General features: G+C 41.1%; 1 protein-coding gene across 5 annotated transcripts in view; it reads right to left on the reverse strand.

Annotated features, from left to right (window-relative positions):
- The window catches only part of LOC127495151 (NACHT, LRR and PYD domains-containing protein 12-like), a 105,442-nt gene that overhangs the window by 21,193 nt on the left and 57,790 nt on the right, over positions 1-26,459 (reverse strand). For 4 of the 5 annotated variants that reach the window (XR_007925072.1, XR_007925074.1, XR_007925073.1 and 1 more), the window contains 3 exons: positions 19,036-19,206; positions 18,149-18,319; positions 11,377-11,550 (listed from right to left, as the gene is read on the reverse strand). Coding sequence is in view for 1 of the 5 variants with exons in the window: in XM_051861755.1 (XP_051717715.1) it covers positions 11,377-11,550; positions 18,149-18,319; positions 19,036-19,206 (516 nt within the window). In the remaining 4 variants the exon portion in view is untranslated. The remainder of the gene's footprint in view (positions 1-11,376; positions 11,551-18,148; positions 18,320-19,035; positions 19,207-26,459) is intronic. The other variant, XR_007925075.1, reaches the window with a different exon arrangement.

Consider the following 26,459-nt stretch of genomic DNA (forward strand, 5'->3'; position numbering starts at 1 on the left):
GGAAGTGTAGTCCAGGAACAGACAGGAATCGTGACAGGTACATTGTCGAGAATGGCAGTAATGTCGCGCGATTTGCTAAGGCAGCAGACTCTGCACACAACCTATACGGACACAGACCCATATGCACGCTGCTTATGTGGAAATGGATGCAGACAGTTTTGACCACAAAAGTTGTGGTATTTTGATTGGATGTCATCTATTTACGGAATTGTGCCTGATAGAATAAATACATGTTCGGTTTTAATGTTATTTTAAAGTGGGGAATAATTAAATGAACAGTCGCCTCACATACCCCAGTTTGAGAACCACTGTCCTAATGTACAATGTGGGAACTATTGCCTTCACATGCATTGAGATCACGTTCCTCCAGATCATCACCCATTTACCTCCAGGCTACAGCTCTACACTGTATTTCAGTTAAATTCATGCTGTAGTGTCTTCTTTGTTTCGTAAAAGAAAGACGTACACTTTTTTTTTGTTCCCTTACATGCTTAGGTCACAATCAGATGATGACCAGAAAACATGGAACAGGAGTTATAGGCGAACACTACATCCCTCCTTTATTCGAAAATGGAGATGTAATTACAGGCCAAAATTAAAACTATAGACCATACTGTGTATAATGAGACGAAATGAAAAACCAAAACTAAGATTACGGTCCTTGTTACCTCAGGCTATCATTTTTAACATGTCTAAATTTGAAAACAAGAACATTTAACAAAACAAATTAATACTTGTGGACCATAAGTGGGAGCATGCTGAAAAACAACAGTTTTCATTTCATCAATCAGATATCTTGGTGCCCTGCGACTTTGTCTCAGGTAGTATTGAGAGGTATGTGAAAAGTCAGAGTGTTTTAGGTTGGCAGTAGGGTGCCGTGTGCTTCGTGGCATATTGTCCTGAGACACATCTGAGTTTTGAGCTTGTCCCTTTGACGTCATCAGAGGTTTCGTTCTGCTCGACCGTGAGATGAGATGGGAGTCTTTTGAAGAATGAGGAATTTCTCGTAATGCATCTTCCTGAGTTCCTTGCCGTCACCATTGACACTTTGACCTTGATTACTTTGTAGGGTTTTTTTCCTCATATGGAGTCGTCAACTTTCCTGTCAATGGTTGTTGGCAGAGTACAACATCACCTGCCTTGATACTGGGTTCTTTCGCTCTGTTCCGAAGATCTGCGCATCTTTTCATTTGTTGCTTTGCAATGTGATCAGTGTTGCTGAGGTCAGTTTTTGGCTTGTCCTGTGGATTTGAAGGTAATGTGGTCTTGATCTTTCTTCTGAACAGTTCTGCTGGCGGTTTTTGGGTGGTTCCATGTGGTGTTGCTCTATAATTTCTCAGGAAACTATACAGGCACTGCTTCCACGATTTACCCTCTGCATTTGTGGTCATGACTGTCTATTTGAGCATTTTTAATGAACCATTCTACTTCTCTGTTCGCTTTAGGCCAGTACGGGGTTATCTTCTTGTGTTTGAAACCAAGATACAAGCTAAAATCTGCAAAACAGTGACTACTGAATGGTGGGCTATTATCAGTTTTGACTATGCTGGGTATGCCAAAAGTCAGGAATATCTTGTCCAGTTTGGGAATCACAGCAGTAGCTGCTGTAGACTTGACTATCTCCACTTCTGGATATCTGGAATGATCGTTGACTACTACCAGCAAGTAATCAACCAGAAGAAAATGGACCAGTAAAATCCACAGAGACTTCTGACCATGGCTCCATTGGCAGATCAGACATCTTAAGGGGTTCCGTATGATGCTGGAGCATGGCCGCTTGACATGGATGCATTCTTGCACAGCTTTTTCCACTTCTGCATCAATACCAGGGAACCATACCTTTTCTCTTACCAGCTGTTTAGTCTTTACGATACCCACGTGTACTACATGTGCAAGTTGGATGGCTTTTTGATACAAAGAGGCAGGTAAAACAAGTCTATTCCCTCTGAGGACAATGTCTTGTGATAAGTTAACTGTAAGCTCATGTCTCAGCTTATGAAATGCCTTCAGCTTTGCATGGTCTGCATCAAATATGTCCAGGCTTTTCCTCTCAACTCTTTTATCACCGTTTGTAGGACAGAGTCTTTCTTTGTTTCATCTCATACTTCATCTAAAGTCATCGCTTTTGGGACTGTGTTGTCAATTAGGGATGCTCATGTACTTGTACTCATACTCGTAAAAATACCCCCGATACCAAACACTGATACCTCACGTGACGTAACTGACTGAATTCTCTGTGCACAGAGACACCGGCGGCGGCAGCAGAAACAATGTCAGCCTCAGAGGTGTGGAAATACTTCAAAATTAATGATGACAACACACACATTGCGAACTGCATGTGAAGGCGGGATAGGCAGAATCGCGCTGAATGACACAGCCCAGAAGCACTCTCTGGACGCGAGCTCTCTCTCTTTCTTGCGCGCGATCTCAATTCTCTCAGACAGCGCGCGATCAGTTCTCCTTGCGCCTGAATGGTCAAATGCACACATACTGTAGTTGTCAAAATGTTTATCATGTGGAGTATCTCACGTAAATACAGTCAGTTATGGCTTAAGTGGACGTAAACAGGTGGGTAAAAAGAGGATATATGTCAGAGTATATTACATCCATGGATTTGGGCTTAAAGAACAGTAGCCTAATAAAATATTTGTCTGTCATTAATGTCAATAAAACAACAAAAGATTTCTCATATAATGGTCATATTGCCCACTCGTCCTGTATTCCACCATGAGATATCTGGTCATCCTAGGCAGGTTAAAAAAGACTTGATGTTTGTTTTTGTTTTTATTTTGTTTTTATTATGATTTTGGTAATTATGCCCTTTGCAGGTTATTGGACACTGTGAAATTTATGCTTTAAGTTTGTGACAAGCACATAAAACTTATTACTTTTTTCATTGGAGTAATAATAAAGAAACCGTCCTACATTCATTAGTCTCACTGTGTTGTGATTGGAAAACTGCTACATTACCCCAAAAAAAAAAATTTAAACATGTAGGCATCGGTATCGGCGAGTACCAGAAAAAAAAGTATCGGTACTCGTACTCGGCCCTTAAAAAATGGTATCGGTGCATCCCTATTGCCAATTATGAAGTTTATGTGGCTTTCTGCATTTTCCAAACAGTTGTGTGTGTGTTGTCTATCCACAGGATGCCTCGACATGTAAACGGAATAGATTGTATTTCCCAGGATTGTATTGGACTGTGAACGTGTATTGTTGCAGTCTCAGTCTCCAGCATTCAAGTCTGGCTGGTGAGGATGCTCGAGGGTTATTGAAAATGAGCTCCAGTGGTTTGTGGTCTATAATGACTGTGAAGTGTGAACCATATAGATATAGGTGGAAATGTTCACATGACCAGAATATTGCTAGAGCCTCCCTTTCTGTTTCGGAATAGCGCTGCGAGTGCTCTACTGGCATACGCAATTACTTTGTCACTGGGAATGTCTGTGCTCAGCTGACTTAGTATCGCATAAAAACCAACCGGGCTTGCATCAACAAGCAGTGTGGATCTCTTCTTTGGATCTAAATATGCCATTGTAGCATTCTGAATTAGTTGAGATTCTAGCTTGCCCAACGCTGCTTGTTGTTCCAGCCCCCAATTCCAAGTGTGGTCTTTCTAAAGGAGTTCACGCAGTGGCTGTGTGGTTGTTGCATAATCTTAAATGAAACGTGAACAGTTCGTTGTCATTCCGAGTAGACTGCGTAATTCAGACACATTCTGTGGGGCTGGGAGGTTCTTAATGTCTATTATCTTCTTCGGATCTGCCGAAATTCCTTTGTCTAAAAACACATATCCAAAGAAATTTAGTTTTGTTTTGCTGTACTTACACTTGTCTTTGTTGAGGGTAAGGTTTTTCTCTCTAAGTCTCTTGAATACAGCTTGCAGACAGGCGTTGTGCTCCTCTCGTGATTTCCCATAGACTATGATGTCGTCACTCATGTTTTTGACGTTTGGGATGCCATGAAGGACCTGCTGGATTGTATTTTGAAACACCTCGACAGCTGAACTAATCCCAAAATTCAAATGAGTGTACCTCCAGAGCCCTGCATGAGTCATGAATTTTGTTATGTATCTGGAAACTGGATGTAGTTCAAGCTGATGATACCCAGCATTCAGGTCCAGTTTCGTGAAGAGTACAGCTCCGTTTATGCGAATGCCCAATTGTGCCATCCAGAGAGAACGTCATATCACCCCGACAGGAGATGATCTGATACATGATTTAAATCCACACATATGTGCACACTGTCAGGATTTTTGGGTTTTGGTGCTACAACTCTAGGTGATACCCAGGGTGTCGGACCACTGACTTTTTCAATGATCCCTTGTTGTTCAAGTTTTTCGAGTTCTTGTTCTACTTTCTTTCTGATATGGAATGGAATTCGTCGGGGTGGCTGCACTGCAGGCTTTACAGTCTCATCTATGTGTAAGTCTTTCAGGTTTCCGATGCCTTGAAAGGGGTCTTGATACTTTTCTAATAATTGATTCACAGTGGGAACTTCAGCGGGTTGGTCAGACACTGTGCTGACTATTTGTAGAATTCCAAGTTCTGTTGCGGTGTTGTGGCTCAGCAGAGAACCAGAGTAACCATCAGTTACATAGAACGTGGTTGCTGTGTCTGTGCTGTTGAAACTGATTCTGGCTTGAAATTTTCCTTTTAGTGGAAGTGGAGTGGAAGAGCCATATGCAAAGATTTTTGCATCAGATGGTTTTAATGCAACGTTGCATTTTACTTTGTGATATGCAGTGTCATCAACAATATTTATCTCTACACTGGTTACCTATTAAGTTCCATATCGATTATAAAGTATTGCTAATGACCTATAAGGCTCTAAATGGTTTAGCTCCTGTGTACTTAACCAATCTTCTATTGCCCTACAATCCTTCACGATCTTTTAAGATCACAAAACTCTGGACTTCTGGTTGTACCTATGATATCTAAGTCCACTAAAGGAGGGAGAGCGTTTTCACATTTGGCTCCTAAACTCTGGAATAGCCTTCCTGATAAAGTTCGGGGCTCAGACTCGCTCACCTAGTTTAAATCTAGATTAAAGACGCATCTCTTTAGCCAAGCATTCACATAATGCATCTCATATCAGATCAATTGCACATGACTATCTTTGCTTAATGTTATGAACAGCAGCTATGCTAATTATTCTCCATTTGCTTTTCTGTTTTACCTCAGGGCACCTGTCCCAAGGTGACTAGAGAGTACATCAGCTTCTGTTTGGATCCAGCCTCTTAAGAAGATCTCAGATGACCAACACCTTTGAAGAGACGGCGCCAACTCCTGCGAAGACTTCAGATGACGCAATATCTGGATCAACATGAACATTCCCAAATTTCTATATATCCTAATTATTGTTAATATGTAATACATTATTTTCAGGAGCTCATTGCTTCTACCTTCAATTAAACTGCTAACAGTGATTGTAAATTAAATTGCCTAAATTATTACATTATTAGCTAACTGCATTCTCTAAATTGTAACATTGACGAGCATTCTCTGTAAAGCTGCTTTGAAATTCTATGTATCGTGAAAAGCGCTATACAAATAAATGTGAATTGAATTGAATTGAATATTTACGCTTGCACCAGAATCGATGAAAACCTTCACTGGCATTCCTGCGATCTCCACTTGTGACTGAGGTTGTTGCGAATGTTGGACTGTGTGTATGACATATACATAGTCTTAATCCAAACTCGTTGATGCTTCAAGGTGTGTTTTGCATGCTGTATCATCTGTATGCACAGTATTCACTTTTTGTTTCACCTTTTGAAATTTGGGCTTTGCTGGATTTGGCTTATTGTTTGCATAGCATGTTGATCTGCAGCATTTTTGAAAATGATTCAGCTTTCCGCAGCCTTTACAGGTTTTTCCCTCCATCATGTGGAAAATGTCCTCCACAATTGTTGCATGTCATGTTTTCAAACATAGTCTTTGTTTTAAAATTTCTCTGTTTGTCTCTGTTTATACTTTTCTTATTTATTGCATGTTACGAATGATTTGGATGATTTTGCATGCATCTCTTCTATGCCAACTGCTTGTTTGTCTGCCGTTTCTTGAGCTCTTCCTGCGTCTAGCAATTGTTGAAGTGTCATTGTGCCATCTCGTAGTGCCATCTTGCGGAGACACGATGAACTGCAGCTTATAATTATTTGTGAGTTAATTTCTTTGTCCACATTTATGAACTCGCATTATGTTGTCATCCGTCTCAATCTTGTATGATACACGTCCAAAGTTTCGTCTTCACGTTGTCTTGCTTGTCTGAATAAATACGTTTCATATTCAGGATTGGCTTTTGGACAGAAATACGCCTCTAGCTTTCTCACCACTGTAGCGTAGTCTTCTTTGGTTTCTGGCAGCGTATCAAAAATGTCAAACGCCTCGGGTCCACGTGATGTAGTAAGAGAACTCTTTTCTGCTTGTCGTCCTCAACATTGAATGCTTGTAGATAGTTATCGAAACAACTTTGCCATTTTTTCCTTTGCGAGCCGACTGAGCTGGGTTCGGAGTGAAAATCGAACATAGGAAAATGTGGGAGAGTCGACATCTCACAATCTGTGCGATACAAGCAGCAGGTTTTTTTTTTTGTTTTGTTTGTTTTGTTCGTGCGTGGCTAACTCACATGTACAGTCTTTTGAATCCTTTCATCATTCATCACCAAGTTGTAGTGTCTTCTTTGTTTGGTAAAAGAAAGATTGCACAGACACATGACAAGAAACGTACACTTTTTTTTGTTCCCCTACATACTTACTTTACAATCAGATGATGACCAGAAAACATGGAACAGGATTTATAGGAAAACACTACATATGCCATGCTTTATGACATCTATGAGAACATAATGAGCTCAGATGATTTCAGAACAAAAAGAAAATAAGATGGAAATAAAAAGAGAAGTGCAGGTGAAGGAGTATCAATCATCATTTGTGCTGAGATTTAGTGTGTTTAGTGAGCATTTATTTTACAAGTTGATTGTAGTTTTAGAATTTACATTAAAGGACACGTTTCATTGTTTCATTGTTGTTTATATTATCATTACCATATATCTAATACTGCCTATCACATTAATCTGACGTCGCTAGCTTTTAATCTTTTAATCTAAATCGCTATTACAATGCGTTTGCATTTCGCAAACTTGTTAACTTGTCATCATTCTCTCGCGCGCTCCTTTTTCTACGGCTTCATCAAACAGCTGTGGTAAGTCGGATCACTCTACAAACACGATGAGTCATGTCATCCTCTCCTTTTATTGTTACTTGCTCTGCCTGTCACATGCATAGTATAGCTTTCTTTATATGTCATAAATGTAGGGAAATAGTCAGGCTGACAGAAAATCTCAGAATTAGAGACACGCATCCAAACTTTAATCGAGGATAGTAAGAATGCAAGGGCTTTAGATACTGTTTTGGATGCGACTAGCTTAGTGAACTCTGTACATTGTTCGGTTCCAGCTGTAGAGCCTGTGCAGCAGGGCAGCAGGTTCTTCCCACTCAGTGATGCACCCACTGAGAATCCTGTTGAAAGTGCCCTAGTTATTGGCGATTCTATTACACGGAACGTGAAAATAGAAACACCAGCCACTATAGTCACATGACTGCCGGGAGCCAGAGCACCTAACATCAAAGCAAATTTAAAAGCGCTGGCTATTGCTAATCGTAAATACTCTAAAATTATTATTCACGTCGGCACTAATGATGTTCGACTTCGCCAGTTGGAGATCACTAAAATTAACATTAAAGAGATGTGTGAACTCGCAAGTACAATGTCAGAAACAGTAATTCGCTCTGGTCCCCTTCCTGTTCGTCAGAGTGATGAGATAGTTAGTAGATTATCATCACTCAATGGCTGGCTGTCTAAATGGTGTCCGCAGAATAATATAGGTTTCATAGACAATTGGAAAAGTTCTTGGGGCAGACCTGACCTGTTGAAAAGCGATGGTATTCAAACCTCCTGGGATGGTGCTGCTCTTCTCTCTAGTAATATGGCACATAGTCTTAGAGCTGAAACATGACAAACTGGGGCCCATGTCAGTGAGCAGACAGCACATAGAAACTCTTTCACTTAGATATTATCACAGAGACTGTGTCTGTGCCCCGAATTAGTAAATACAAAAAACTTCCAAACCCATTTAAGGGTAAAAATTTAATTGATGTTCAACAAATAAAAAGCAGAGATAATACTGATAAACAAATGATAAAGCTTGGGTTGCTGAATATTAGATCCCTTTCTTCAAAAGCACTTACTGTAAATGATATTATCACAGACAATAATCTGTGTTTGACAGAAACCTGGTTAAAACCAGACGATTACATTACTTTAAATGAGTCTAGCCCTCAAGGTTACGATTATCGACACAATCCTCGTCAGAAAGGCAAAGGGGGAGGTGTTGCTGTAATTTATAGTAATATTTACAGTATTACTCAAAAGTCTTTCAAATATAATTCCTTCAAAGTGATGGTGCTGCGGATAAAGTCCTTGTTGTTGGTGATTTTAATATCCATGTAGATAATGATAAAGACACATTGGGATTGGCATTTACAGACATTCTAAACTCTATTGGTGTTAGACAACACGTGTCAGGACCCACTCATTGTCGTAATCATACCTTAGATCTAATATTGTCAAATGGAATCGATATTGATGCCGTTGAATTTCTGCAGCAGAGTGACGACATCTCAGATCATTATCTAGTCTCGTGTATACTACATTTAGTCAAGGAAAAAAATGGAGCAAAAAATGGAGCGCAGCTGGGAGAAAACAAAACTAGAAGTTTTTTGCATTTCGTGGAGAGAGAGAATGATTGAGTACAGAAAGGCCTTAAAAACTGCTAGATCTGCTTATTTTTCAAATATTTTAGAAGAAAATAAACAAAACCCTAGGTATTTATTTGACACAGTGCCTAAATTAACAAGAAATAAAGCTTCAACTTCTGATGTTTCCAAACAGCACAGCAGTAATGACTTTATGAACTTCTTTACTTGCAAGATTGACAATATTAGAGAGAAAATTATAGCCATGCAACCGTCGACTACAGTATCATGTCAGACAGTGCATTGTAGTGTCCCTGAGGAAAAATTCAATTAATTCGCTGCTTTAGGAGAGGAAGAATTGTCTAAACTTGTTAAATCATCAAAATCAACATGTATGTTAGACCCTATACTGACTAAGCTATTGAAAGAGATGCTTCCAGAGGTCATAGATCCTCTTCTTAATATCATTAATTCATCTTTATCACTAGGACACATACCAAAAACTTTAAGCTGTCTATTATTAAACCTCTTATTAAAAAAACATAACTTGATCCTAGAGAATTAGTCAATTACAGGCCGATCTCAAATCTTCCTTTTCTATAAAAAAAAATACTAGAAAAGGCAGTATCATCACAACTATGTTCCTTTTTAGAAAGAAATGGTATCTGTGAGGATTTCCAGTCAGGATTTAGACTGTACCATAGTACTGAGACTGCTCTCATTAGAGTTACTAATGATTTGCTCTTATCACCAGATCGTGGTTGTATCTCTCTATTAGTGTTAGTGTCAAATGCAGCACTGAGATCCAATATCGATCACAACATTCTTTTAAATAGACTCGAAAATTATGTTGGCATTAGTGGAATTGCACTGTCATGGTTCAAATCATACTTATCTGACCGTTATCAGTTTGTAGTAGTAAACGAAGAGATGTCATATCGATGACAAGTTCAATATGGAGTACCGCAAGGCTCAGTACTAGGACCATTGCTTTTCACTCTGTACATGCTACCCTTGGGAGATATCATTAGGAAGCATGGCGTTAGTTTTCACTGTTACGCTGATGATACTCAGCTCTATATTTCTTCGCACCCTGACGAAACTTACCAATTCACAAAATTAACGGAATGCATAGCTGATATAAAAAAATTGGATGACCAGTAATTTCCTACTACTACATTCAGAAAAAAACAGAGATTCTAATTTTTGGACCAAAAACTTCTTCACGTAATAAGGCTAGATTACTGTAATGCTATACTGGGTGGTTGCCGTGCTCGCTTGATAAATAAACTACAGCTCCTACAAAATGCAGCAGATAGAGTTCTTACTAGAACTAGGAAGTATGACCATATTAGCCCAGTTCTGTAAACACTGCATTGGCTTCCTGTTAAACATCGTATAGATTTTAAAATCTTGCTAATTACTTACAAAGCACTAAATAGTTTAGCTCCCCAGTACCTGAGCGAGCTCTTAATGCATTATAGTCCTTCACGTCTATTGCGATCTCAGAATTCAGGCCAGTTGATAATACCTAGAATATCAAAATCAACTGCAGCTGGTAGATCCTTCTCCTATTTGGCACTTAAACTCTGGAACAATCTTCCTAGCATTGTTCGGGAAGCAGACACTGTCAGTTTAAATCTAGACTAAAAACGCATCTCTTTAACCTGGCATACACATAACACATTATCAATTTATGTTTTAAATCCATTAAAGGATTGTTAGGCTGCATAAATTAGGTCAGCCGGAACCGGGAACACTTCCTATAACACCAGATGTACTCGTTACGTCAGAAGAAGAATGGCATCTATGCTAATATTAGTCTCTCTGTTTGTCCCGAGGTTTACCGTAGTCAGCCGGATCCGGGCCGTATCCAGGTGAGATCGAGGACCTGCGCCTTGACACAACCACAACGCAGCCCTGAAGTGTCAGCAGAGATTTAGTCAACTAGATCATCCACTGTGAAGGCCTCATCGACAAGACAGCCAGTGGCACAGTTCCTCAACAAACCGTCCATACCGGCATGATGAATACGATCCTCAACTGGATGGAACTGGAATAAATACTTTGACTGTTGCGGTCCCATCAGACTTATTATGATTCAGGCAGCTATCATAAAGCACTGTTCGCTGTTAGCCAGAGGAGAACTGGCCCCCCAACTGAGCCTGGTTTCTCCCAAACACCTGTTTGCCACCTGATGTCACCTGTTGGAGTTTGGGTTCCTTGCCGCTTTCGCCTTTGGCTTGCTTAGTTGGGGACACTTGACATTTGATATTCAACAGTGTTTTGATCTGCCTGCATTGACACCATTGTATGCAAACTGAACTGAGATGGATGATGTCATCACTGTTTACTCCAGTGCTGATTTAGATAAATTAACTAAATTAATAACTATTGATTCTTACATCAGAATGAATCAATACTGAATTTACTTAAGATGGATAATGACACCATTTTCTTTAAGAGCTGCTGTGCAGCCAAAATTATATACCAGTTATTACTGTAAAGCTGCTTTGACACAATCTACATTGTTAAAAGCGCTATATAAATAAAGGTGACTTGACTTGACTTGACGTTTTACTGAGGACAAAGACGTGTGAATATCAGAGAGATGATCTTACCTCAGTATCTCCAGTTTACAGTGAGGATCCTCCAGTACAGCAGACAGCAGCGTGACTCCCAAATTTCCTAGTTTATTCCTTGACAGATCCAGTTGTCTCAGGTGTGAGGGGTTTGATCTCAGAGCTGAAGTCAGAGCAGCACAACCTTCATCTGTAACTCCACAATCCATCAACCTGTAGAGAACAATGACACAGTCTTCACTCTCTCAGATCTGATCAGATCAGATTAGCAGTGAACCCATTATTAAAGAGAAAGTACAACCTTAAAGTACAAATTAATATGTGAGAAATCACTGAGATCTGAAATTTTACAGAGCTGTGTGTGTGTGTGTGTGTGTGTGTGTGTGTGTGTGTCAGATTTTACAAAATTAAAAACAATACTTTAGAAAGTCGACGCAGAGAGATGAACTGTGAGAATGAATCTTGCACATTCTTAATTTTTCATTTGTGTTTAGCTTGAATCTGTTTAAAGTCAAGAGACTGAATTGTTGATTGTGTGTGAAAAGTGTGTCTTGACATGGCTACGGCTGCAAAACCAAACTATCCTTCTGGAACAGAAAAAAAAGTGTCAAGAACAAAGAAAGTATGTATTTTTTAAATTACTTATTTGGGGGGGGGATAATGCTATTTCATGCATTCTGACTTATTTACACTGTTAAAGAGTTGGATTCTCGTGCTAAAATTGGCCAAAGTTTCAAAACACGAGTTGGACATATGACGGAGTATTTCTGTGCCAAAAATACTCTTCCAAATCCTCACGAACTCCAGGGTCTTTTTTTTAAGTATGTGCCTGTGTGACATCAGAATGGTCGGAATTCCTTATACGGACACTTCTTCCGGAAGAGCGCACACGCACACGTCGACCAGAGCGAGAGAGCAAGAGCACGCCCATCAACGTGCTTCGTTCGGCTTTACAGAAGTCATCAGCAGCGCTGCACAAGACTTGCTCGAGAAAGATTTGTCACTTTGTTTTTAGACCACGAAATCAACAATGTCACCAAAGAAGTGTGTTTTTGGTTGTGAGGGAAATATAACCTTGCTTCCCAAAGAACAAAGTGGAGCTGAGAGATTTGTGCTCAAGCATTACATTGATACGCTCTTGATATTTGTTATTAAAATAACCATAGAAACTGATAGTTTTAATCACTTTTTTATTGGTTAAAATGAATGGAGAATATCTTGTGTTTTTCCGTGGCTGCTCGAGCCCTCAGGATCGGCGCTTATGGTTTTATAAACAAGGCCCAGTTCTACGCTGGATTTACAGATCGTATATCAGATAATGATCCCGGTCATGAGTCGGAACCACAGGTGGTGAGTAAAACTGCTTTAAATGTCTGTTTTGTTGGCAATTGATAGTTTTCATGTGACTGAAAACTATGAATGGGCGCCTAAGTGCATATAATGTAAACAACACAAACGTAGTGAATTCATAAATTTATTATTCATCATTCACTATACGCTATATTCATTATAGTGATTCAAAAGTTATACATGGATAATGCGATGGTGTATTGTGTGTGTTTAAATTTAGCTGACCATTGATAGCTTGCAGACGATCTCTACACAAAAGCTGCGTGTGCTCGTCACTCTATCTCCGCTCACACGACACGCCTCCAGGCGCTCAGCTGTTTTCGGAAAGACTCGGTACAGCGTATGTATCTTTTATAAATATGATAAAACTAAAGATTTTCGGCGATATGAAGGATGCTATACTACTCTATAGGTACTTAAGTTTAACATGAGATTGGCAGAAACTGTGTGTGTTTCCCTTTACATATTTATATATATTTTTCATAACTTGCAGTTATGTTTTAATTCCATTAATATAGAAAACTGACAGTGCAGCTTGCATACTGAAAATCATTGTAATTATTACTCAAGTTAAGAGAATAGAATAGAAATTTGGGGTTAAGAATTCACTGACAGGGGCCCCTTCACAAAGTTTTGCTTAGTTCCCCCAGAAGTGTAGGATCAGCACTGCTGAGTGTTTCATTCTATCCTCTATTATCAATAGAATGGACGGTTAACGCCAATATAGTTGCGTACACTTAACTTTATTGAACACAACAAACCGGTCTGTACTATCAGATGCAAACAACATAAGACGACTGGTGTCACACTGAATACAGTCCGTGCTGCAACAACAACCATCCCAACATCCTTTCTCTCTCTCTTTTTTTTTTTTTTTCAAGTAACTTACAACCTAAGAGACAATTCGATCACAACTCAGAACAGCATGTATACATTCACATATACTTTGCATTGACTGAAAATTACACAATACAAAATTCTTAATGTATTAACATTGCAATTTCAGTAAGACGGAATTTGTAATGTCTCCTTAATGCATTCTAATACATATTCCCTTCAATTAATAAACTCTTATAACAAAATAAAGTGTTACCTTTACTGTTTATCTGTTCCCCCCTTTTTTTTTTCAGTTGGCACATATGAATACAAACTAACTGTGGGCGAACAAATATACCAACTAAATCCCCCGGAGCATGGAGGTAAGTATTAATGGGTTACTGTACATAATCTTTAAGGTAGTGAGGTCTGATCACTTTTCTTCCAGACTTTGTAATAGAAACAACAGGACTGTCTGTGCTTAGTTTTGAGCCTGTCACACGGTCTCTGTTCACCTCTGCAGGCTGACAAGTCTCTGTTATTTCCACTACTGTGGTTCTGTCCTTTCTCCTCAGAATGTTCCTTGAGTCGAGCTGGACGTCATAAGACCTGTAGTCCACAGGTTTCACAACTGTCGCTTTTCTCCACGTTTTGTTATGTTCCTCTAGCTGGACATGGAGTCTGTCTCCTTGTTTCAGAGGATCTAGATCCTTTGCATGTCTGTTATAATATGCAGCCTGACGGTTCTTGTTTTCAATCTGTCCTTGTCGAGTGTGAATTACCTTCAGTTGCAGCAGGTTGTCATGCATGGGTATCAGAGTTCTGGTTCTCCTACTGAACAATCGCTGTGCTCAGCTTGCTTTGATCCCTTGCAATGGTGTGTTTCTCTGATCAAGCATGGCGAGGTATGGATCCTTCCCATCAGCTTTTGCTTTTTTCAACAGCCGTTTTTCAGTCTTTACTGCTGATTCTGCCATCCCGTTGCTTTGTGAGTAGGCTGGTGAGGATGTCTTGTGTTTAAATTCACCTTTTGAAATCTTCTGATGCGTATTGTGGGCTGTTATCCGAGATAACAACATCTGGGATACTGTGTCTTGCGAAATGGGATTTCAGCTTATGGATGACCGTGGTGGATTGTGTGTCAGGTAAGTAGTCCAGCTCCCAGAAAGGTAATCAATGGTGATCAGGTAGTTTCTGTTGTCTAAAGTGAATATATCTGTCCCCACCTTAGACCATGGGTTACTTGGTAGTTTGTGAGACCACAAAGTCTCCTTCTGCTGTTTCACATCCATAGATCTGCAGATGTCACATTTTTCTATGAATGTCTTTATCTGATCATTCATCCCCAACCAATAAACACATTCTCTTGCCCTTCTTAGGCATCCCTCTATGCCCAAATGTGAGGAGTGAATGCGCTGAACAATGTCACCTCTGAGTGCGTCTGGGATTAAAACTCTCTCCCCCCTAAAGACAATTCCACTCTGCACACTCAGTTCCTCCTAAAAAGAGTGGAAATGTACAATGTCATTTGGCAAGTCTTTTTTGTTCATTTGCTAACCTTCTTGGATGAATCTGATCAGTGTCTACAATTTTCTGTCTTTACTTGTTTCCTCTCTGATGGCTTGGAGTCTTTCTTCTTCTATATGTACATGCTGGACCATGTTTATGCTTTCAATCTCCATTTCTACTGAACTCTCTGATGCATGTTCAGGTAAATATGAGCGGCCCAGTGTGTCAGCTAGCAACATGTCCTTCCCTGGGATGTAATTGACTTCGATGTCATATCTCTGTAGTCTAAGTAACATTCTTTGCAGGCGTTTCGGGGTGTTTAGCAGGGGTTTTCTTACTATGTTTTCCAGTGGCTTATGGTCAGAGTGTACAGTTACTTTGCACCCGTACGTATACTGATGGAATTTTTCCATACCGAAGACAATGGCCAAACATTCTTTCTCTATCTGGGCATAACCCCTTTCTGTCTGAGTCAGTGCCCGACTTCCATAAGCAACTGGTGCCCCCTTCTGAAGTAAAGTGGCCCCTAACCCAGTTTCCAACGCGTGTGTCAGTGGTTCATTTGGGTTGTAATATTTGAGAATTGGGGCTTTGTTGATGGCATCTTTGAGCCATGTGAATGCTTGCTCATGCGCATCTGACCATTCCCAGATACTGTCTTTATGAGTTAGCTGCCTCAGTATCTCACAGCCATCTGACAGGTGGTCACAGAATTTCGAGAGATAGTTTACCATGCCCAGGAGCCTTTGGACACCCTTGATATCTGTTGGACGTGGCATGTCTCTGACCGCTCATGCCTTTTCAGGATCCACTCTGAGCCCATCTGCGGTAAGTAAATGTCCGACGTATGGAACCTCGCTTTTCCTCAGTTGAAATTTCCCTGCATTCAGTTTGATGTTCTTTTCTCTACATCTAGTCAACAGTGCTCTCAGTTTGTCGTCATGGTCTTGGTTTGCTAATTCTTATGTCTCACCCTCTCCTGTGATGAGGATGTCATCAGCTATGACATATATACCTTGCAATCCTTCCAGAGCTTGACTGAGTTTTCTTTGAAACACCTCAGGTGCAGGGCTGATGCCCATACGGTGTGGCAAATGTGGTCATGTAACTCGATTCCTCATCTAGGGTCACATGCCAAAATCCATTTTTGACGTCACACACAGTGAAAACTTTTGCCCTTGACAAGTCTGGCAGTATTTCGTCTATTGTCGGCAGAGGAAAGTGCCATCTTTTCAGAGCTCTGTTGAGTGGTCTTGGATCTATGCATATCCTGAGGTTTCCTGATGGCTTCTTAACAATAACAAGACTGCTAATCCACTCTGTGCTACAGTCTATTGGTGTGATGATCCCTCTTCATTGAAGATCACTCAGCTCTGCTTTAAGTGGTGACATCATTGCCACAGGGACCCTTCTCTTCGGCAGTTTCACTGGAGTTACTTTGGGGTCTGCTTCTATCTTATACGCACTCTCCAGACATCCGTCTCCCTGGAACACATCAGCATAGTCTTTTCTGATATTATCCATGCTCCACATTTCATCTTTCCTGGTCTCTTTGGTGACAATGCTATCCACAGCCATTATGTTTTCACACTGAACTTTCACTAGATTCATGGCTTGTACTGCCCTGCTGCCCAGTAGCAGCACTGCGGACTCCTCATCTACAACCATGAATTCTAATCGGTACAGTTTCTTGTTTCTCGGATTTCCCAGTTTAACTTTACATTTCCCCAATGGCTGCAGTGTGCTTTTATTGTACATCACCAGCACTTGCTCAGTCTTTTCAATTTGTGTGGCTAGGTTTAACAGGTTGACAGGTATGTTGTTACAGCTGGCTCCACAATCTAACTGAAACTTTACCTGTTCTTTTCCCAGGAGCATGGCAGCAAAGAGTTTTGAGGGTGGCCTCTGTTTATCCTTCGTCACAGTGTTCACTGTCTCTACTGTTACACACAAGATGTCCTCATAATTTTCGTCATCTGACTCAGTAATAGTATGCACCGTTTTTTCTTTCTGCATTTTAGTTCTGCACATTGTGGCAAAATGATTGTCTTTTCCACATTTTTTGCACTTTTTCCCATATGCAGGACATTTCTGTTTATTTCTCTCATGCATTTTCCTGCAAAACTTGCAGTTTACAGCGCTCTTACTTTTCCCTTTTCTCACAGCCTGTTTTACAGCTTGCACTTCCTCTGTCACTCGTCCTTCAATCATTCTTTTGTTTTCCCGCGACAGCTCTGTTGCCCTGCAGATTTGCACACATTTTTCCAAACTCAAATCCTGCTCCCTTAAAAGTCTCTCTCTCAAAACAGAGCTGGATATGCCACAAACAATTCTATCGCGGATCAGAGAGTCTTTGATCTGGCCGAAATTGCACATACTGGCGAGCATTCTTAAGTCCATCACATATTTGTCAATGTTCTCATCAGAGCCCTGATTTCTGACAAAAAAACGGTACCTTTCAACTGTCTCGTTCACTTTTGGACTGCAGTGGTCATCCAATGCACTTATTAATCTGCTTACTGTCCGATCTGGTGACGAGGTGGGGATCAGGGTCTCGCACAGCTCTCTTCCCAATGAGATAACTGAAAACTTTAAGTTTCACGGCTTCACCAGCGTCTGCCAAAGTAAGATCCATATGCAGCATGAACTCTTCTTTCCACAATTTCCATGATTTCACCAGATTAGTTGAGTCTAGGCAAAGGGCTTGTTGCGGTCTCAGTCCCAGTGCATTCTCCATCCACGCTGCACCTGAGCTCTCCGCTCTCTCTACCATACTCAGCCGGTGTTTTCCGTTGTGTCTGCTAATCTCTGTGCTTTTACTTTTCACAAAGCACCGCTGCCACCATGTTTCATTCTATCCTCTATTATCAATAGAATGGACGGTTAACGCCAATATAGTTGCATACACTTGACTTTATTGAACACAACAAACCCGGTCTGTACTATCAGATGCAAACAACATAAGACGACTGGTGTCACACTGAATACAGTCCGTGCTGCAACAACAACCATCCCAACACTGAGGAGCAGATCATGTGTTCAATCATTACAAGCTCAATCAGCAGCAGAAAGAGACTGAACACTTCAAATATACTTTACATTGTGATTCATGTGTGAGAGTCAAATATGATCTTACCTCAGTATCTCCAGTTTACAGTGAGGATCCTGTAGTACATCAGACAGCAGATTCACTGATTTTCCTATTTTATTCTCAGACAGATCCAGATCTCTCAGGTGTGAGGGGTTTGATCTCAGAGCTGAAGTCAGAGCAGCACAACCTTCATCTGTGACACCACAATAACTCAACCTGAAAAGAACAGTGTCTGTAGTTTGTTATTCACTCTGGTCTCAAATCAGGAGAGGAGATATAATGACAAGCATTGCCACATACTGAAACTGTCATGTGCTTCAGGACTGAACAGACACACAGAGTTGAATGTGAGATATTGTTTCATAGTGATATAAGGACGGTTCTGACTGGAGAAACAGTCTCTTGCACCTTTAATACACTCCTACAGGAGGACATTTGCTTCACAGGATCCACGTGTTTCCATTACATATCATTTATTAACTCTTGTGATCAAACACATAATTGTGTCATGTTTGGTCTCATCTGGCAGCTTATAAACTGAATAGAAATGTGGTGAACTCAATAGAGATATTCACTGTCCTAATGTACAAAGTAAGAACTATTGCCTTCACATGCATTAAGATCATGTTCCTCCAGATCATCACCCATTTACCTCCAGGCTACAGCTCTACACTGTATTTCACAGTTAAATTCATGCCATGCTTTATGACATCTGTGAGAACACAATGAGCTGAGATGATTTCAGAACAAGAACAAAATAAGATGAAAATTATATGAGAAGAGCAGGTGAAGGAGTATTAATCATCACTTGTGCTGAGATTTAACGTGTTTAGTGAGCATTTATTTTACAAGTTGATTTTAGTTTTAGAATTTACATTAAAGGACACATTTCACTGGACAAAGACATGTGAATATCAGAGAGAGGATTTTACCACAGTTTCTGCAGTTTGCAGTGAGGATCCTGTAGTACATCAGACAGCAGATTTATTGATTTTCTTATTTTATTCTCAGACAGATCCAGTTCTTTCAGCTGTGAGGGGTTTGATCTCAGAGCTGAAGTCAGAGCAGCACAACCTTTGTCTGTGATGCCACAATATCTCAACCTGTAGAGAACAAAGACACACTCTTCACTCTCTCAGATCAGATCAGATCAGTTTAACAGTGAATCCTTTATTAAAGAGAAAGTACAAACTTAAAGCACAAATCAATATGTGTGAAAAATCACTGAGATCTAAAATGTCTCAGAGCTGTGTGTTTTTTTTTTTTTTTTACTAAATTAAAAACAATACTTTAGAAAGTCAGTGCAGAAAGATGAACGTGATGAACAGTGAGAATTAATCCAGCATGTTCTTCATTTCTCATTTGTGTTGAGCCTGAATCTGTTTAAAGTCAAGTGATTGAAACATTGATTGTGTGTAAAAAGTGTGTATTTCAGTGTGACTCTCAGTCCTGTGGTATCATGTTACTGAGGAGCAGAGCCGATCCTCTCTATACACAAAAACTACACAAGTTGTGTAGGGCGCCCAAACCACCAGGGGCCCCCTTGCTCATCACTATATAAAATAAATATGACAGTAATTTACCATAATGTAAATATTTCTTCACAACATGCAAATATATGTGCGGTGTCTACTAAACATTTGCAGAGTCATGTGGAATTTTTTTCAAATAATGATTTATATTTATTCAGTAACTGTTTTGGACTCCGACATCATGCAGTGCGGCAAATAATAACTATGCGTCTTGACATGACTACGGCTGCAAAACCAAACTATCCTTTTGGAACAGAAAAAAAGTGCCAAGAACAAAGAAAGTATGTATTTTTGTAACATTTTAATTTCTTATTTAGTCTTGACAAAGCGATAAATTCATAAGCAAGTCATATACACATTAATAATCAAAATGTTTTTATGCATGGTTTAATGAGAAATAAACATTTAAAGTGTCACTGAACATGATAAATGGCATTTAAAAAAAAGGATTAATAGCTTGTCTTGCTGTATTTTTAATGTACAAATGCATAAAGAACAACAAGAACTGATGAAAAGAAGTCCTTATTCATAGTGAAATTTCAGGTCTGGCTGTTGTTTACTGGCTGATGAGACAGTTTGTCAGTAAGACGAAAACATTGCACTTTTTTATAGTCTTTTTATTGCGCCTATTTATACTCAGGGTCGCTCAAAGGTTTTATTATTTGTATTATTATTATTTACTACCTTTTAATTTGGTCAGAATCAAAAAAAATTTTTTTTTCTTTTTTGTTCAATCACAATCTCATGAATTCTCTAATTATAACCAACGTTGTAAACAAGATAAATAAGATATTCTCCTTTAGCTCAATGATGTGACGACAGATCTGTAATAGGAGCGCTCTCTGCTTGCTTTCTGTTTATAACACATTGACATTAAGAATAAAAGTTTTGTTTTTCATGCTGCTAAGAGGACTATCGGCAACTTACACACTGCAAAGTTTGAGTGTCAACTGCATTACATGATGGAAAAATAAGGTTATTTCATTTTTTACTTGCGCGCACAGTCTTGAGCCTTTGTGCTCGACACATGCGCACTAGAGAGATTCATGCTTGTCTAGTCTTTTTTCGCTCAAATAGTTACAATAAAATGTCTTTGTACTCGTTTAAAATAGAGTTACTGATATCTTTTAATCCCCTCACACGAGCGCTCTTCAACACGGTCGGCTATTGTGTTTGTTGTTACTCTTGTTCTGTCTTCTCCGTTTCTTTTCATACTGAAACAACAGCCTGTTTCAGTGCTGACACCTTGTGGACAAACTAAATTAGTGCAAAAACTATTCAATGTGTGCGTGCAAAGTGCCTTCAGTCTATATTGTTCTTTGCGGTTAGAAAAGCTGTGCTGCGCGCGTACACTATGTGCGTTGTCTGCTGATGATTACAGTGTCACGCGCACTGTAGGCCTACGCCTACCCTAGTGTACATGTAAAAAAACGAAGTAATATTCATGCTAATTTTGAACGCAACTAATAATAAAAATACATTTATATGTAGCATGATGCGGGCCACAAATTTAATGCTGAGGGGCCGGATGTGGCCTGTTGAGTACTCCTGCTTTATATATTTAGGGGTTTAAGCGCGTATTGTAATTGTTAAAGGATTAGTTCACTTTCATATAAAATTTTCCTGATAATTTACCCCCATGTCACCCAAGATGTTTGTGTCTTTCTTTCTTCAGTCAAAAAGAAATTAAGGTTTTTGATGAAGACATTCCAGGATTATTCTCCTTGTAATGGACTTCAGTGGCCTCCAAACAGTTGAAGGTCAAAATTACAGTTTCAGTGCAGCTTCAAAGGGCTTTAAACGATACCAGACGAGGAATAAGGGTCTTATCTAGCAAAACGATCGGTCATTTTCGGAAAAAAATGTAAATGTATATGCTTTATATAAACAAAAGATCGCCTTCCAAGTGCTTCCGCCAAAACCGTACTTTCGTATTCTTCAAAAAGCTTACGCTGTATGTCCTACACCTTCCCTATTCTACTTACGGAAAAAAATGTAACTGCCACTCCGTTAGTTCCGTAAGTAGAATAGGGAAGGCATAGGACATACAGTGATAAGGAGTCACAGCCAATAAGCACACTTGTTACTGTGTGACGTTAGTCAGTGATCGCTCGCTAAAGAGAGAGAAGCATCAAGTGTTCTGAGGCTGAACATTAACGATAAATTTCTATGAAGTGGACATTTAGCAAAGACAAGTGTGCTTTGCTATACTTTAATGGGAGACTCTTTATTTATGTTTGTAAAGTGACTATGTGATTGTTCTTGCCGATTATGACGATTTATTGTCATTACTGTCTACTGATTGTTATCTTTAATTCTTTGTTAATTTCAGACCACATCCATACAAATGTCCACAACCTGTGCCTAAATAAGAAATGCCCTGTGGTCTGACTGTGCTGTCAATTGCTGTCAATCCTTAATCACTTATTAAAATCTGGAAACTGAATCCTGCCTCAGGTGTCCTTACCGACACACCAGTGTGAACACAAACCCACCTGGACTAGTGCACATACAGTTCAAATAATCCTTTCCCACATTTGGTCCTTCGAGCCGGATAGTGTTTACACTGGACCCAAGATGTCAGAACCTCAAGAATATCAAGGTGCACGGCCTAAACGTTCAGTTTGCCAGCCAACATACCTCCAAGATTTCGAAGTTCAGTATCCAGGGGAACCTCAAGTTACTGTACCTTTCACACAGACAGCACAGCAAACACATGGACGAGAATGCAAGGTTCCAGAGATTACAGCTCTGAAGAGGGAGCCGAAGGGGGAACACCTGATTCTTTAGAAGTAACAGGTCCACAAACAGAGCCATGGTACCTCATTAGAGACCAGTGGAGTGCACAAGATGACAATACCCATTCCTTACCTCTGGATCTTCACAAGACAGTGCATGACCTTGAAAGAGAGAATAGAGAGCTTCGTCAATCTCAATTATCAATGAGAGAGGAGATCAGACGACTGACATAAATCCAACAAGTTATGCAAGACATGTTAACGAGGAGCCAGTCAAGTCAAATCTCCTGCTCCCAAACAACAGCATGTATCCCCAACACCTCCGGTGCCCTCACCTAGAACTATATACAGGGAGTCAGAAACACCTGTCCCAAAAGTAGCACCCCGTGCTCATCCAGTACCAGCACCACAGAGAATTCCCACTCCAAAGAGTACAAACCCTTATGATACAGACAATGAAGCACATCACGCTCCTCCTCCAGTTTGACGTCATTACAATGACATCCCTGCTATTGGCAGAGTATCAGCCCATGTTCCTTTAAGCTCGCCTGACCCCTACAGACATTACCTGGGTCGACAGCAGCCAGAAATGGACAGGTCAGCCTCTACCCTCTCCATGCCTACTTCGCACTATTCCACCCAGCCATACGGGTTACCAGCAAACCAACCTGGGTGGCAGATGAAAATGACTAGACAGGAGACAACGTACAGAGTTCCGCAGCCATCTATACCGGACTTTACCCGCCGAGACCCAGGTGAACTCGCCCACCTTAAGCTAGCCTTGGGAAATCTGTTGCCAGAGGACGCAACTGAACTCTTTAAGTCCCAGGTTCTAGTTGACCACTTGAAGTTAATGGAAGCCCGCCTGATAGCTGATTCATTCTTGAACTCCATTACTCCATATTCAGACACTATGGCAGCACTCACTGAGAGGTTCGGGCGACCTCACCAACTCGCTCTAAATAGAATGGCTGCTGTTATAGACTCTCCGGACATCCAATCTGGAGATACCGCAGGCTTTGAACACTTTTCTCTCCAAATCCAGGCACTTGCAGGTCTCCTTAAGACACTGGGCGCAGAAGGAGGGGTTGAATTATGGTGTGGATCTCACGTGGCTCGACTTCTCACCAAACTACCCCCAGAGCTGCGGTCATCTTTCAGAAGACACGAGTTACGAGCCAGGTATTGTTTACACACTCCTTGACTTTGCTAAGTGGCTCAAGTTTGAATCATGGTGTCAAGCTCCTGAAAGCATTGGTGGAGACAGAGTTCGTAGAGACAGAGCCAGAGAGAGAACAGACTTCCGCAGAGATCCCAAGGTGAAATCTCAACCAATCACCATCCTCCATGGTGCAGATCAACCATCATCAACAGAGCTGCTACAGCCAACTAAGAGCACAACTAGAAGCAACGCCTTCTGCCCTTACTGTGACCGCAAAGACCACTACCTGAGCCAGTGTATGTCCTTTCAAGCAGTTTCCAAAGACCAAGTGACTGAGTGGATAAAGACGAATAATAGATGTTGGAAGTGTGGACGCTCCCATCGAGCTGCGCAGTGCACTTTAAAGAAGCCATGTCGTTTGTGCAACGGAAGGCACTTGCAAATCCTCCATGATGTGAATGATAAGTCAGTGAAGGAAGGCACCTGCCTTGTCAGCTCTACCAACACTCCCCTGTATATGGACAGGCCTGAAGGGTCCAGTCGAGTGCTTCTCAAGGTCATTAGAGTGATCCTGCAACACAAGGGAAAGAGCTTAAACACATATGCCGTGCTCGATGATGGTTCAGAGCGCACAATCCTTCTGTCATCTGCAGCTCAAAGACTAGGCCTCACAGGGCAGTCAGAGAATTTAGCTTTGAGGACCATAAGACGAGATATCACAAAGCTCCATGGTACAGCAGTTTCCTTCAGGATCTCAACACCCTCTCAACCTCCTAAAAGCTATCTCATCGAGAAAGCCTTCACAGCTGAACCCTTGAGCCTGGCAGAACATTTATATCCTGTTGCAGCCCTTCAACAGGATGGGATGATCCCAACCTACTGAATGACCTCTTGAAATCCTGGAATGACTGGGAAGAAGAACTCCCTGCTTTGGCCAGCATCACCCCGCCTCGTTGTTTCGTCTCTTTAGACACTGACCAGTTCCAGGTCACCAGACAGATACACATCTTCTGCGATGCATCTGAGCAGGCTTATGGGTCTGTCTCATATCTGCGCACAGAAAATGTCAGAGGTCAAGTCCAACTTGCCTTTATCTTGGCCAGGTCCAGAGTTGCTCCTAAGCGGCGACATACCATCCCTCGACTGGAGTTATGCGCAGCCCTGAATGGTGCTCAGCTAACCAAACTCCTTGAGACTGAGCTTACTGTGGCAATCAGCAGAGTGGTCCTGTGGACAGATTCCACAACAGTACTCTCTTGGATAACATCTGAATCATACAGATTCAAAGTATTCGTTGGAACAAGGATAGCTGAAATCCAAGACCTTACTGCAAGGTGTACCTGGCGGTACGTGGACTCTGATAGGAATCCAGCGGATGACCTTACCCGAGGTAAAACCCTCAAAGACCTGTCATTGACCAACAGATGGAGCCAAGGACCATCATTTCTCTTTGAAACCGAGTCATCATGGCCAATAACTCCTACTATACAACCCCCTGAAGACAGAGCAGAACAACGCAAGGGAATTTTTTGTGGCATTTCAACAGAAGTTACTGTCCTGAGCATTCCTAATCCTGATACCTACAGCTCCTGGAAGGAGCTAGTAGAGGCAACAGTCCAGAACTTCAAAGGAACAGAACAGCCATCAGCTGCAGATTATCTAGCTGCAGAATCACTAATTCTCCAGAAATCCCAGATTGACAGTTTCCCTGAAGAATACAGATTACTCAAAGCTGGGAAGCCTGTACAGTCAACCAGTCGGCTACTCACCCTTGCACCAGAATTCGACGAGTCCTGTCAGCTCATCAGAGTTGGTGGCCGTCTGCGTCGGGCGGAAGGACTAGAGTCATCAGTAATCCACCCCATATTTCTACATCCTCATCATTTCAGCACCAAATTGCTGATCCAGGACTATGATAACAAGCTCTGTCACCCAGGACCAGAGAGAGTTTTTGCGGAAATGAGGAGGAATTTCTGGATATTAAGAGGACGTGAAGCTATCCGCAAGCAGCAGCATCTATGCAGGTGGAAGAGCAAGCCAATTATTCCCAAAATGGCAAATCTACTGCCCGCCCGCTTGAGACTCCATAAGCCACCATTCTACAGTACTGGCATGGACTGTTTCGGGCCATTCCAAATAAAGATCGGCAGACGCAGGGAGAAAAGGTGGGGGATAATCTCACCACAAGGAGTGTACATCTGGATCTTCTCACTTCAATTGATACAGACTCGTTCCTGATGGCCTTAAGGAGGTTTGTAGCTCGATGTGGCACACCATTTGAGTTAATCTCAGACCAGGACACCAATTTCCGTGGTGGAGAAAGAGAGGTGCAAGAAGCCTTTTCAGCCCTCAGCCCTCAGCTACAACAACAGCTGGCCAAACAGAAAATATCCTTCCGCTTTAACCCACCAAATGCTCCACACTTTGGCGGGGCTTGGGAAAGAGAGATTCGGTCAGTGAAGAATGCCTCGCGCACCACCATTGGCTCACAAGTAGTGACTGAAGAGGTGCTTCTGACGGTGCTCATTGAAGTGGAAGGCATACTCAACAGCAAACCACTCGGATACACCTCAAGTAATATAGCTGACTTTGATCCCGTTACGCCTAACTACTTGCTCATGGGGCGGCCAGATAGTTCCTTGCCACCTGTAGTCTATCCAGCCAGTGAGCTCACGGGGCGGCGGTGAAGGCAAAGTCAGGTACTGGCTGATCAGTTTTGGTCAAGCTTCATCCGCAACTATTTACCTACACTACAGTCTCATTCCAAGTGGCATTCAGATGTGAGTAACATTTCCACTGGGGATGTAGTGATGCTTGTAGACCCACAGGTTCCTCATGCCTTGTGGCTAGTGGGCAAGGTAATGAAAACCTTTCCTGGTTCAGATGGCCAGATCAGAATTGCTGAGATCCAAATCAATAATAAG

This window comes from Ctenopharyngodon idella, chromosome 15 (genome assembly GCF_019924925.1).
Source record: "Ctenopharyngodon idella isolate HZGC_01 chromosome 15, HZGC01, whole genome shotgun sequence".
NCBI lineage: Eukaryota > Metazoa > Chordata > Actinopteri > Cypriniformes > Xenocyprididae > Ctenopharyngodon > Ctenopharyngodon idella.